Raw genomic sequence first — 15,069 nt, forward strand, 5'->3', positions numbered from 1 at the left:
TCTTATATGCACTGCGGTGTTCTACAGGGGTGAGATCTACATAATTTACCTGCATCATGACATCCTCAGTCCAAATGACATTCGACAAAAATGTGGTCACTGCTGCACACCTGCCACAACTTCAGAAACAAACCATTCCCTAGTTTATTTTGAATTTAGATGAGTGGAAAAGTGTTCTACTGCTTGATTTTCCTTAAGAGGGTGTTATTGTGTTTTTAATGCCGCTCAGTATTTAAAACAAAATTGACTATACTGCTAATCAAAAATGACCATTAACCATTAAAATCGAACATCTAACCTAACTGCCACACTCAAACCTGTTGTCTGGGCAAGAGTGGGCGACGTGAGGATATGTAGATGTAATCACGATCTTAACGCTGACCCTTATAGAGGCAGATGTGGATATTAAAACAAATCTTGCGCAATGTTATAATTTATTTCTATCTAAAATAATTAGTCATTGCTGATTTTATTTGATTTTTTTTTATCGATGGCATTTACAAGTGATATTTAAAAATTATTAGTCATTGTTGCACTAAAGGTTGCACTGCACGGTGAAATCCCTTTGAGATTTCACACCACCTAAAAAAACACAACCACACACCCATCCCCCCCATACACTGAGAGCTCTAGAGTGACTCTGAGGTTACATCTGAAAGAATAAAAATAACCATTGTGTTATAATAAATTGTGAAATTAAATATGTTCATCAATGGTCGCCTTTTATCCGTTTCCGTTCATTTTACCTTCACTACCTTTTCAAACCGGCCTTCTACATACCTTCTTTTGTTTCATCATCGGGTCTGTTTCTCTGCTACACAATGTGAGACCGGAAGTATTTTTTAGGCGCACTGGGAAACAGGTTGGAGTCTTGTTTACTAACAGAAAGTTGTCGCATTAATTAACAGTGGGGAGTAATACTGTTATAGTTTTGTTTCAAGGTACGTACTTACATTTTAAGAACTTATGTACTCCAATGAGCACACTTGATTTGACAATGTATAGCTGTCTATTTAAGGTGTTTTGAAATGACAGTGTCCAGCACGTACTGTATACGTCTTCAACGTATATAGGTGGTCTGATTATAGAGCTATTTTTCCCTGTGAAATTTAACGAACTTTCCCATTACGGCCGTGTGATTCGAATCTGTATTACAACACCTTTTCACTTCTGAATGGATTGAAGATTCATAATATTAAAAAACTGTTTGCGAATACTTTCACTTTTCCAATTCGAAGCGAGTAAACTAAACCGTTGTCTTCTGTATCAAAGCACGGGTAGGAGGCTCATGTTAGTTGTGAGTTGCAGAAGAACCCTAATATATGATGTAACGATTGCTCTCTCTTCCTGGCAAACACATCCAGTACAGACATTTGCATTTTTGGCATAGATTTTTAAGTTTTATGTCATAAATCCACTTGCCGTTTTCCTATTCAATGTTAGTATTTTAGCTGCGCACAAAATACTAATACCGTAACACCAGTCTTGTGTTAGATTGCGTATTTTTACTTTTTTGTTTACCATATCTTGATGTTAACTATATAAAACCTGTGAGGTCTGGCAATTTAAACATGACCATGACATGAAAACAAATGACCTGTAATCCCTCCTTTGAAAGGAAACGTAGGCGACGCAGAGGCGTTGTGGTTAGTATCAGTTCAGGCCATTGTGTAGTCCCATTTTTCAGTCTGTTTCTGTCGTAGACTCTTCAGCTCTTAGAATAAGAGTCTTTCTGGTGATGGCTCGCTAAACAACAAGGGTCTCTCCCACTGCAGCTAAATTAATTGACTTGAGGCAGGATTAAAATCACGATTAATCAACACACTAAAATATAAAGTTAATTGTCAATGAACACTTTAACACTTTAGTTTTTCAGAAACAGAAAACAATTAGTAGGTATCAAAGTTGGCTTAACACAACTTTAGAAGGTCTTGTTACAGTATTTTGTGCAAAGTAAAAATACCAAAATCAAAAACTACAAGGCATATCTATAAATAACATCAACATCTTTTCTCAGAAGTGCTGATAATACTAAAAACAGCAATAGTGGATTCATTCCAGGAATCCTCAGCAAAAGGTAGACAGATGTACAATAATTTGCTACCTGTGTCTTGCATACATTTTTAAAAGTAAAATAAAGTGCTTTAATAACAAAGTGAATAAATGTTATTTCAGTGAATAATTCAATAGAAGTTATCTATATCAAGCTTACTCATGACAGGACTAGCATATTTTTATAAAACAAGCAGCCTCTGCTTCAGGGCACTATAGGTGAATTTGTGTTCATGTTTGAAGATCTGTCAGGAGAATACTGTCTCATCAACTTTCAAACCCTTTCACACTTTGAGACACAATCAAAGCCTTGATCATGAGGGAACCTGTTTCCTAGAAGCATTCACTGTTTTGAGTGAGTAACAGCGGGTTAAAAAAGAATGGGCTGATTTTATATTTTATAACAAACTGTGTGCTGTTGTTGCTTATTGTCCAGACCCATGTAAAAGGTTTATTAAACAGGAATTCCCAGATTTATCCAAGAGTAGCCTGAGGCCCAGGTTTATTAAACACAAATTCTTAACACAACATTGTAGTAAAATCACTGCATTTCAGGATTTATTACGAATTGTGGAGATCACTTTGAATCAGACAGTTAAATTGCAATTGAAAGCACCATTTAGTTTTTCAGTATTTTCCCACTGAGATTAATTGCTTTGTTTCAGTACTTTCTGGTGAACTGTTAAGAAACCTGTGGAAATTATTTTGAAATACTATCAGATATTTGCTTAAGAAGATGTCAGTATCTGCCTACTTGCCCATCACCTGCACATCACTTTTGCCTTCACAGTTTTCTCTCCAGTACTGTGAAAGTAGTAGTGGTTTTGAGCCTGGATAATCCAAGGTTTGTTTGCTGTAAAGTGAGACTTATAATAATTAATAATTGCTTACACTTATATAGTACTTTTCTGGACAATCCACTCAAAGCACTTTACAGGTAATGGGGACTCCCCTCCACCACCACCCCACCTGTATGATGTGACAGCAGCCATAGTGCACCAGTACACTCACCACACACCAGCTATCAATGGAGAGGAGAACAGTGATAAATCTATTTGATGGATGAGGATTATTAGGAGGCCATGACTGGTAAAGGCCAATGGGAAGTTTTACCACTTATACCATTCAATGGAGAATCATAGACAACTCTTGTTTTTTTCAACAGTGGGATATGATTTAGTGGTTTCAACAATTATTAATAATAAAAAGTAATTCTGACTGTCCGGTTGGGTTGAGTGATGTCCCTTTGTGTGCCAGGCTAGGCTCTGGCTCCTCTGAGATCCTGTATTCAACAAGCAGCTGTTGAAAGTGATGTAATGTGGTGATGTGTACACAGGCAATTTCCTAATTCAGCAAAATTCCGGGACATCATTCGGAGTTGCGCAAGGCAGCTTCATGGAATAAAGCGGTTAGAGAATGGATGGGCTGCCTTATTAAATTATTGCTATTATTCTTAAAAGTAACAGGCGGTGGAAAACCGCTGTACTGTCTGGAGAAACACAGAACAGTGACTCTAGGCGGGTTCAAGGCTGTCATACCTTATCCAGGCCAGTTGGGCTTGTGAGCATGGCCTCGCCTTCCCCCTCCGCAGGCGGCCGGGCTGGGAGGGCAGCCGGCGTGGCAGCATGGCGGAGGAGGCGGGCAGTCTGCCCCTGCGGCGCCTGGAGGTGCCCATCCACAAGTTCATCAAGGTGGCCATCCCCACCGACCTGGAGCGCCTCAGGAAGCACCAGATCAACATCGAGAAGGTAAAGCGCAGCGCGATCTGTAGGGGAAAACCGCTAGATGCTGTTCCGAGCTCCTTGAAGGAGTGGACCCTTTTCTTATAATTGGGGCTTTTCTTTTTTGAAGTTTTACAGCGGTATCGGTGCGGTGAGACCCCTTGAACTTGGTTTCGGATTCAGAGCAGTTCTCCAGGGCGTGCAGCCCAGCAGGTTGCTCTGATTATGTGGGGGAGAGCTACACTTGACTCATCTTTCTGTCACGTTTTGGGAAAAGAAATGAATTCATTGTGCAGCAGGAGCCAGCTTTTGGCTGTTGGGCAAAGTGGCTGTCAGGTGGATAGCTACGCTTGGATCGTTTATTTAAAACAAACACTTCTACGATGGGAGGAAGTCCCAGACTATCCACGTCTCTTCAGGCAGTTTTTGGAATTGCTAATGACCTGGTGTACAAAAATCCCTTCAGCCTGAGGAGCAGTGACGCCAGGAGAGGGGCGGGCGGGTGGGAGGATTAGAGCAGGGCACGGGGGCACGCAGGGCGGCACCTGTCACTGCCAGCAGGGGAGAGGGGATCACAGCGGGCACGGCCCTGGGCAGCCAACCTGCAGCAGGCTCTCCTCTTCCTGCATCTGCCAGCTGGACTGGGGCACGAGAACTGCTCTCCCTTACCTGTGCTGGGAGAAAGGGAGCAGGATGGTGCCTCATCGTGCTGCAGTGGGGTGAAGTCAAATAATAGTTCATTGTGGGAAGACCTCCTTAGTACTTAGGATTAGTTTCTGTTCCCTGGGATTTCCACTATTGATTTCTTCATTCTTGATAGTGAAGAATAAAGGAAGGTACTTTTTCCCTAAATGGAGCACTGTGTTTTGATGGCCCTTGATCTGGCAGAAGTGCTTGGTCAAAAGCAATGTAATATATCAGTAGCTCTCTTGATATAGTTATATATCAAGTTATATATAGCAGATAGTTTCTTGGTTGTTTAAGCAGTATTGCCTTGGTTGTTTAAGCAGTATTGGAATACGACAATACCGTCAGGTGAATTCTTAAAAATAGCAGGTGTTTATCACTCAGAGTTAGCAAGGAATATGCAGAAAGAGCCGCGATGTAAGAATACCAAGAACAGTGAAATATGGGGTAAGGCCCTGCTTGAGTAATGATCATTTTTTGCTGTCAGCATGATTGAAGGTAACCTGTCTGTGAAGCAAGTTGGTGATTGGAATATTCCATTTCAACAAGCGGCTGATTGCTCCAGAGAAATTGGAAAACCGACAAGCCACATCCAGTGGAAGGCAGAGGGTCAGCTCCATGACCTACACTTGTCATATCCATCCGATCCATCTGCAGAGTTGTGTTCTGACTGTAGTGACCACAGCATGAGAAATCCCAGGAAGAATTAGCCTATACGTCGGCAGAATTGACTGGAACTTGCTTTCTGCATGACATCAGTGGACTTGCTTGGAGGCCGTCATGTTGACAGTTGAGGGGTGGGGGGTGGAAGTGTCATGATGTGGGGAGGAACACAGGACCGTCTCAGTTGCAGATTGAGGGCAGCTCTACTGCTCGGCGATGCATTGACAACGTCGTTGAGCCAGCAGGTTTTCAGATCCTGCAAGCCAATCCAGAAAAGTCGATTGTCCAGCGGGACAGCGTGGATTGAACAGTGCCAGAGTTACAACAGATTAGCTTCAAGAAAAAAAAAAAGGTTGAGGTTTTGTGGTGGTCTGCCTTATGTTCCAGAGCTGAGTCCAATAGAACATCTGTGGGATCAACTTACCAAGGCCAGTGCCTGGACACAATCATGACAGGCCAGCCTTCGCTAGTTGGACAGGAAGAGTGTTGAGACATCAGACTAGTGGTCAGTAAATTGATCATTTTCTTCAGAAGAACAGAACTTAACTGGCACGAGAAAACAAGTTTGGTTTTCAATAGGCAGCGGATCATGCTTTGTAAGCATAATAAAAATATTCAGGAGCCATTTTTTTAATTAAAAATGAAGTCACACAGTTGCACATAGGTGAGAGGAACGCTCTTTTGTGACTGGAAAGCAAGAGAGAGCATCTATCCTGGCGCTGATCCGTGTTGCAGCACAGTGCTGCTGTGGCAGCTGTCGGAAACAGGGAGGGTGAGGCCAGCAGCAGGTGAGAGCTCCGCTGACGGAGGTAGCCGGTTCGAAGCTCTTCTGGGGTGTGGAAAGTTCAGCTGTGACCTCATCAGGTCCTGCGTGTGACTACTCGTCTGATCCTCCACCTGTCTGTTCATTCATTGCTTGGATTATCATCCGTGTGTAAAAAGTAAAAATAAGCAAGGCGGGTTTATTGGCAGTGAGAGCCAGTTGTTCAGACTAATACAAGAGAGGTGGGGTAGGAAAGAGCAAAAGCTTGCTTTACGGCGACACTAGTAGGCAAAGAATGGTTAATTAAGTACTCTTGTGATCTGGGATGGGTTAGAGGAGCACTGAAGAAAAAGCATCTGGTGAGATCTGTTGAATAAGGATCCCTAAGGGGTCCAGAAGAGTGTGCAGTACGGGCTTACTGTTTGATTTTTCTACCACTCTTTGTAAGAATGTCGTCATTGTGGAAAGGCTCTCCTGATTGGGGAGATAGTCTTGATAGTCTTTGTTTTCCTGAAGGAATTACTGGAGTTTTCCTCAGTTAAAATGGGGGTGCATACCAGATACGGTACTTTTTGGCTTCACGTCCAGTAGCCAGAAAGAAACAATATGGTCCTGTGTTTAGAAGCATGAAGGACCACAGTTTGCTGGAAGAATTTATTTAGACGGAAACATATTTGAAGATGTCAGATGTAGAAAAATGGGTTTTTGCACACAATAATGTACACCGTTATTAATCCACGGATGTTCAGTTTAACAACACAATATACTGTATTTTTAACTTCCTCCTTTGTCCATTGATTCCCTATTCTCTTGGCAGACAGCAATCTTATAGCTCCTGAACAGGTTTGATTCTAGCTGCATCTGATCCGGAAACATCCCAGGCCAATGTTTGTAAGAATAGGGATGTTTTACCTGGCTAAATTCTGCTCTGGGTTTGAGCAAAGTGTGTTACCTAACATTCTCTCTTAATTCAATACATGTAGGTGAAGCAATTTCTCACTTCTTCACCAGATCTTTGTTGTGCTTTGTTGTGGGGCTGCAGGACCACGATGGCTGTCACATGTCACCCATGTGGGGGTTGAACATTAGATATGGAGGACGAGGGTCTTGTCCAGTACGTAACTATGTCTCCAGGATCCTGCGGGATGAAAAATGCTTTACACGTGCAATGTCTTACACAGCATTTTTGCTTTTGCTTTCGGGCAGTTTGAATGCGAGGATTTGGATAGGGCTACCGCTTACAGAGTCTTTCTCTCGTCTTCTCCAGTACCAGCGCTGCCAGCAGTGGGACAGGCTGCACCAGGAACACATCAATGCCAGTCGCACTGTGCAGGTAGGGCTACTTTCTACTACTCTTCGCACATACATTCATCAGTACTGATGCCTGAGCAACTACAGCTGTGACTACACTCTCACACACAACTACACGCACGTGCTCGCACAGGTGTGACAGTACTTGACTCACGGCGCTGAATATCGGCGTTTTTCTGCAAACCACGAGGAAACTGAGCCTTTGAGTGGGGGGATTCTTCCAGTTGGGTTGTGAAAAGACATGTTTTCCACAGGATGCAACCCAGACGGGTGTTTTTAGTGCATGTCCCTGTTGTCTTTACAAAGCTGTTTTTATTTTACCCAGTACACTCTGATGTCTAACTTACTCTGGGTCTAACGTATTCAGATATTGCCTGCCTCTTTAATTTTCAAACAGTAAAACACATTTATTCAATCTCACTGGAATTCTACATGATTAAATGAAAGCTTTCATATGTACATTTTTTTTTGTTGCTCCTTTTTATCTAATTTTATTTGTTTTGCAAAATATGTTCCCATTGAAAGGGATTTGTTTTTAGCATACTTTGTATTCATATTATTTGGTTGAAATCCAGACTTTGATGAGGCTATCCTCGGCTTGGATAATGAGTTTAATATGCTCAGAATGTTTTTTTTTACCATTCCAAGGTTAATTGCTGTTTCCAAAAGTGTTTATGGGATTAAAAATAAATAAAAAAATAATAGAAAAATAAAAATAACACATTAGGCATTCTTTGAGAGATTGATAGTCGTGTTCTTTAAGACCCCACAGCTTAGTCAAGTGGATGCCACACACAGCAATCCTGTTTTAATCAACAGACATGCAATTATCCTGTCCTGAATGAATGGCCGAAACCAGTGATTTGCATAATATAATTAATTTGTATTGTATCAGCTATTGTGCTCTGTAGGTAAAGGATTGGATAAAACAATCCTGGTGCTCAGGCTTGTGAGATCGCAGGCTGGCTCTTCCAAGTGATGGAGTGTGTGTTTCGGTGTGATTGTAAAAGGATTTTAATTTTTTATTGCTGTTTATTTAGAAATTTGCATTTAAGCAAATCTGCGAGACTTGATGTATTGTAATACCAGCTGATGTGACAGATGTAGTCCTGCTCCTTCCTGACTCCTAGCATATTGTATTTAATAATTCCGTATTTTATTTCTCCTGACATTATTTTATTTTCTGTCTAACCTTCCTATTGAAAGCAAAATTTGCAAAGGTTTGTAGAGACTTACCTGCTGTGTTTTTTAAAGGATTCATTCTGTTGCTTGGATAGCTTTTTTGGCTATTGAAAAAAAATGAACTGCTCAGAAAGCACATTTTAATACATCCTAAAAATTGCTCTTTAATTGTAATTTTTGATGTGTTTGTGCTTCAGAGATCTGCAAACAGAAGCAGAATGGATTACCTGACACCCATACCTGCACCTACTGTGAATTCTGGGTGTCAGCTTTCGGAAAAAAAATAGCAATTACTGCAATTAATCTTACACTGTTACTCATAAACTGAAAAAAAGTCTCTTTGTTGAGGCTGATGTGTAAAATTCAGTAAAATCCCTGTCAAACCACAACTGAATGAATTGCCTTCTGGTTAATGCGGTAAACAATTTAAAAAGCAAACTATAGGATATATAGTTAAAAGCTTAAAATTTAAATCAAATAATTTTATAGGATATATAGTTAATAGCTTAGAATTTAAATAAAAGAATGTTATGTTAAAATTGTATAATGCACTGGTAAGGTCTCATTTAGAATATTGTGTAAACTTTTGATCACCATGTTACAAAAATATATTTCTGCTCTGGATACATTCCAGGGCTTAAGTCAGTATCCTACACAGACGGGCTGAATGAAATTAACCTTTATAATCGTGAAGAGAGATGATTACAAGGGAACTTCGTACAAGTACTCAAAATCCTGAAAAAGCACTGGGAAAGTGAACCCATTGGACTTCAGAATCAGCAGTGAAACATGAACCAGAAGACTGAAGTGGAAAATACATAGAAATACATTTAATACTGACAACATGTGGCACACCTTTACACAAAGGCTTGTAGGAGTCTGGAACAAGCTACCCAGCCATGTTGTTAAAACTGATGCCCTGGTTTCTTTTCAGAAATGTCAAAGATCATAGCATCATTAGGTGGATGAAATTGGATCAATTAGTAACTTACTAACAAATAGGCCAGATGGGCTAATTTTTGTTTGTAACTGCTTTTATGTGAATTCCTCTCTTAAAACTCAAAAACCCATGATTGAAGAAAATCAAGAACAGTGAAATATGTGGTAATGTCCTTCTTGAATAACAAACATCACTTCTTTGTTGTCAGCATGATTAAAGGTAACTCTTTAATTGGGCTTGACTCAGTGAACACTTGCTATGGAGAAAAGCTATAAGTTCAGGATACCAGTCTTTCTTAAAAGCAGCACATTACTGATTTTAGATCATGGGTTGTTTTAACTCATGGGCTGTTTGAATGTGCCAGTACGTGATATCTGACTGAGCTGGGTGCCAGTAAGGGAGACCTGCAGGGGTGAGGCTGACGGTTGACTGAGCTGAGAGCAATTGGCCTGGTGAAGTCAGGGCAAGGAGCTGGGAAGATTATGTGCGATGTAGTGCAGATACTGTATCCCAGAATCCTCAGCAGGCCTGACGAGAGCAGGGAGGTGCCCTCTGGCACTAGGCAGTGATGTCATCACCATTCGGATACCGAGAACTGCAGCCCGGGGATGAGGAACATGTGTCATGGAATGTTCAGTCCTTTCCCTCCCTGTCACACTCTTCCACTTTCTCTGCTTCTCTTTCTCTCTGCCCAGCCTCCCTCATGCAGTGGCAGAGTTACGGAAGGCCACATACTGAACACATTAGAGCAGATCTAAAATTAAAAACGGTGAGCTCACCTACACTATGTTGCTGGATTCACAACAGTTATTGCTGCTTCCCCTCCCTCTTTCTCGCCATTTCCACCAGTAAGACCTGCAGTTTAGCCTCCTGTTAATGCTCATTTTACTGTCTTGCTGACTGAGAAAGTATCATGTTCCGCATTTTACACAACTGCCACAAAGGAGGATGGGTCTCAGTCTTTACCTCACCACTACGGCACTAGTACAGTATGTTTTGAGGAAACCAAGGAAGTGCATTTTGGTATTTTTGGTTAACAGTTTTACTCCAGTAAAGTTGTTAGAGTAGTTTTCTAATGTGTGGAAGATCTCTGCTTGTGGTAGCAAGCTTTGTACCTAAAACACTCAATGGAATTTTTATTTTTAATAGTGGCTGAACTCAAAGCCATAAAACCAAACAATAGTTTTCTCCATGGTGAAAATAAAAACATTTCCTCACAGAAACAGTGGGTGTGCGGTTTCATTGAGGATTTTATCACTCAATGGCCCCAGACATGGACTTGACCCCAGGTTTTGGGCTCTTGTTTGTGGGTGAAAGCTGTATTCTGGGGTCCATGTTGTTTGATTGCACCCCAAAAGTTGACGTAGAATCATAAATGCTACTGATTAACTTCGATGTTAGAAACATACCTTCAGTGCAAGCCTGAGGGACAACAGAAAGACATGATCCAGCAACGTAATCAGCTGATCAGATTAGCTTTACCTGAACTTTCCAGTACTAGGCAAGGGCAGCATGAACTGGCGAATGCCATCCACTGTCAATATGTCATGTCTTGGACAGGCATAACCAATCAAAGGCATTTGAGTAGTTCTTGAAATTAACATTTACACTTTGTGTGTATAGTAGCGTGAGTTAAGAAGGTGCAAAATAGACAAATACTTAAGAAATAAAATGTTTCTGCTTTTTGGTTTTAAGCACAATGCTTGTTTAGAGTATGGCATCATTATGTGGGCAACACAGAGAGTAATGTCTTTGCAGCAAATGTGTAAAAACCAAATTTGCAGTATAAAATGTCTGTAAGTGTGAAATAAAATACCTTGAGAAGGATTCGTTAGGTTACAAAATAATACAAATTTCGAACCCTTTATATTTTGAATGTGTTGCCTCAACAGCTAGTACACATATGAAGGCACAGGAGGAATGCATTTAGAACTAGTGTTTACAGACCCCTGAGATTTATGTGAGAGTTAAGTGTAGAATTGATCTCCATCAAAGCCTTAACAATTGCTGATATGTAACAAGTCAAAATAGCACTGAATATAACTTAACTAAGAAACGTGAACCAGGGTTCAAGACTGCGTCTTTGTGAAAGTGAAAGTTTCATTTGCACGTGAATCAGAAGATCTGTGAGAGGGACAGATTTTTGAAAGTCTGGTAAGAAGACTAAAAGAATTGTGTGCCAAAAGGTTTTCTTGCCAGTTATTTGGATTTATCTTTGTAGTTATTTTGGTTTTGCACTTTTATATGTATTAAAGAAGTAGTGCAATTCTCCAGGACTAGCCAAACGATATTATCAATTTTTTTACAATTCTGGAATAATTCATTATACCTGTTTGATTTATATGCCTTAGAAAGAAAGATAAAGATAAGTCGCGTTAAACATAGTCTTACCCTTATCTGTCTCATAAACCATGTTGTTTAACTTGTCTGGCTACAATTTCAATTTAAGATGGTTTCGGAGGCGGAGAAGGTATACCTTGGTGATACAGTAGATGCAGTTGGGGTGCAGATATTAGCTGTGTTTTAACCCAGGGTTCCTCCCTGTGGTCCTGCAGCCGGGTCTGCTCTGTGCTGTTCAACTGCTGATCAGCAGCCCATTTGGGGCGGAGCGGTGGCTCTGTGGCTAAGGATCTGCGCCTGTGGCTGGAAGGTTGCCGGTTCAAATCCTGCAGCCAGCAGAGGAATCCTACTCAGTTGGGCCCCTGAGCGAGGCCCTTAACCCCAACTGCACCAGGGGTGCCGTACAATGGCTGACCCTGCGCTCTGACCCCAGGCTCTCTCCCTGTCTGTGTGCCTGTGTGTCTCATGGAGAGCAAGCTGGGGTATGCGAAAAGATAATTCCCAATGCAAGAAATTGTTAAGAGTTAAAGTGATGTTATTATTATTATTATTATTATTATTATTATTCCAGGGAAAGACAGGCTGCTGTATTTCTGCCTAGGCGTGTACAGACATAGAGACACAGGGAGAGCCAGCGAGACTGAAAGGGAGTGTTTTACCCGGTTTCTGCTGAAGTGCCCTTCTCCGGCCCCAGCTGAATTGAGCAGGAGACGGCGGGAGAGGACTGGCAGCTCTAATCCTGCCTGTGTTCATCAAGAGGCCTCTCTGCACAGTGGGGTGCAGTCTCCAAGGAGCCTCCGAGGACGTGTGCCACTCCGCCTGCCTGATTGTCACCGCTGTGGGCTTTCTGTTGACTTTGTTTTTGTTCATGTTCATATTTTTTCGTTCTTTTTTTGCCTTGGCTACGCGAAAGAAAGCAGATTTTTATTCCAAGAGGCTGCCCAGCTATAAACAATCGCAGGGAAGCCCAAAGGGCATTTATATTGTCAATAAAAGGTGCTTTAATCTGTGTCCAAACAAAATAGTAAACAACTTCACTTTCAGATGCTTTGGGTGAAGAAAACTAGAATGTGCTGTTGTGTTACTATTTTTCAGAAGATGGCTAGAATCCAGATTTTTTTTTATATTTTCTTCTAAACAGAAAAGCCCATTAGTTCTTCACGATACCACTTCAGAAGGTCCAGCAGTGCCAAATTCACCACACTCACGTAATGCTGTTGGTCACATAATGCCCGCACTGTAACCTAGGTCTTGTCCCACAGAATTATGGACTGTTCAGTTTCTCAGAGGTTTTGATCTCTATTCTTGATGGCTAGAACGTAATTAGAAATAAAATCCTGTTTATTGTACATAAGAACTACCTTTAGAGTGAGTGTTTTTAAAGAGCTCCAAAATTAGGGTTATTTTGCCTGCGCTAACGTGTCTCTGGGAGAGATGTTCCAATTCGTCAACCACAATACAGGAGATTATGTAGTTATGAAATAGAAAAGCCATTCACAAGAAAGACTCACCTTTCTTATACAGCACCCAGACTCTTCCTGTAACTTCTCACAGATGAAATGTCTACCGCCTTCCAGTGCAGGTTTGCTTTTCTGTTGTCCTTGCTGCTTATATTTAGATTTTCTGGATGACAAAAAGACTTTAGGATTAGAGGCTAAATTTCACTATAAATTTAAGAATCGGAGAACCTCTGTTCTGAAATGAGTTTTTTTTTGTGAAACAAATAAACCTACTAAGAAAGAAATTGAGAGCCAGTTCAGCAAACAGGAGTCTGGCACTGTGGATCCAGCGTGATCATTACTGCTAAAAGATCAGATAAAAACTACAGGCTAGGATGTGTTCTGATCACAGAATCGCTGATTCTGAATAAAACATTAAAATAAATGATTTTCATCAAATCGCTAGTTTAACACTTCTTTGTTATTAAAGTGTCCGCAACTGGAATCTATAATCATCTTGTACCTCTGATGTCGGCCCCTAAATGAAAACCACTTTTGTGTTTTTCTCATGGTGATTTTGAACCACAGTGGTTGTCTTAATGTGTGTAAATAAAAGTAAAACTGGGGAATGTTTTTTTTTTTGTCAGGCTTGGACCAGTCACACTCACAGAATAACAGTCCAGTGTTAACAGAGAGGTGTTTTTTGTTTCTGTTTTTGATTTTTGTTCTGATGCCCTTCTTTTTCGTGTGTGTTCTGTGCAGATTTCGGGGTGATAGCTCTATCACCTCTGCGATCGTGCAGAGATATGTGGTTAGATAGCATTGTAGGTGGGAGGCTGGCTGTGCTCTGGGCCTGGGCTCATGCACCGATGCTCTGGTGTCGGTTGGGTGACGGTTAGTATTTGACATTAGGCAGCCCATCGGAGGAGGATCTGAGATATTTTTGGTCACCACCCACCTCTTTGGTAACGATAGCACATCTGCAGTTAGCGTCCTAAAGAGGAGTCACCCTGCCGTGCGAAGCCTTATTAAGTTAATCAGAATAAAACAACCCCTGCTGTTTTTGTGTTTTTCTCCCACAGTGTGATGTTACATGTGAGGTGCTGCTTATTTTGGGCTCAGGTCTTCACCTCCTCCTAAAGAACCTGCTTTTCAACTTAACCTTTCTTAAAATACTGTTTTGTTCATGTATTTTTCCTGTCTTTAACGGCTCTGAAGCAACTCGAATAGGTCAGTCTGATCTGTTGGAGAAATTGGGTTTCGTTTGTTTTTTTTCTCATCAGCTGTGTCTTCTAAAATCTCATAAATGTGTTCCCCACTGTTTTCTTTCTCTCCCCGATAGAGTAGGCTGCATCACACTGGTACATAAAGTAATGCTAAAATGAAATGCATTTATTCTGCTTTAGACTGGCTCCAGCAAAGAACCCTTTACTAAACAAAGTGTATTTCAAGGATACTGGAAACAGCAGGCTGTGATGTATGAAATGTTATAATGGAAGTTTTTTTTTTTAATGATTCATTTTACCAACATAAGCGTAGCAGTGCACACAGTACTGCAAAAGTACAAACAAATGCAGCCCAGCTTGTGGTATCCCTCTTACACTGGCACATTGTGCACTGTGTTACTGCTGGACCTAAACCCAGGGACAGCAGAGGCCATTTCAATTGACAGATCAAACCAGGAAGGTAAGACCTAACATTGGTAGAAGCACCGAAACACCACACAAATCGAGATGAAGTTTAAAATGCACTTCTCTCATGTTACGTGTTACACGTTACACTAATATCTGAACTGTCACAAAGGTTATAGCAGAGAGATCAAGCCTTTGAAGATCTTTAGGAGTGCTTGGGCATGGCTGAATTTACCCCTCTTGCAGGACTGGCTCCTTAACGAGAGCTGTTGATACCATTTAGTAAAGCTTCAGGTAGCCAGTCAGTATAGCCAGTGGAGTACTTGCTGTAGCTCTCATC

At 41.1% G+C, this 15,069-nt stretch overlaps 1 protein-coding gene across 3 annotated transcripts in view; it reads left to right on the plus strand.

Moving 5' to 3' along the window:
* The first annotated feature begins 830 nt into the window (after window positions 1-830).
* The window catches only part of stx17 (syntaxin 17), a 32,505-nt gene continuing 18,266 nt past the window's right edge, over window positions 831-15,069 (plus strand). The window contains exons 1-3 of one of the 3 annotated variants that reach the window (XM_088928618.1): window positions 831-941; window positions 3,644-3,800; window positions 7,154-7,219. In XM_088928618.1, the coding sequence (XP_088784744.1) occupies window positions 3,678-3,800; window positions 7,154-7,219 (189 nt within the window). In that variant the 5' untranslated portion in view covers window positions 831-941; window positions 3,644-3,677. Of the gene's footprint in view, window positions 942-3,599; window positions 3,801-7,153; window positions 7,220-15,069 lie in introns of all 3 variants that reach the window. The other 2 variants (XM_088928616.1, XM_088928617.1) reach the window with 2 other exon arrangements.

This window comes from Atractosteus spatula, chromosome 12, assembly GCF_055471065.1.
Source record: "Atractosteus spatula isolate fAtrSpa1 chromosome 12, fAtrSpa1.hap1, whole genome shotgun sequence".
NCBI classification, from domain to species: domain Eukaryota; kingdom Metazoa; phylum Chordata; class Actinopteri; order Semionotiformes; family Lepisosteidae; genus Atractosteus; species Atractosteus spatula.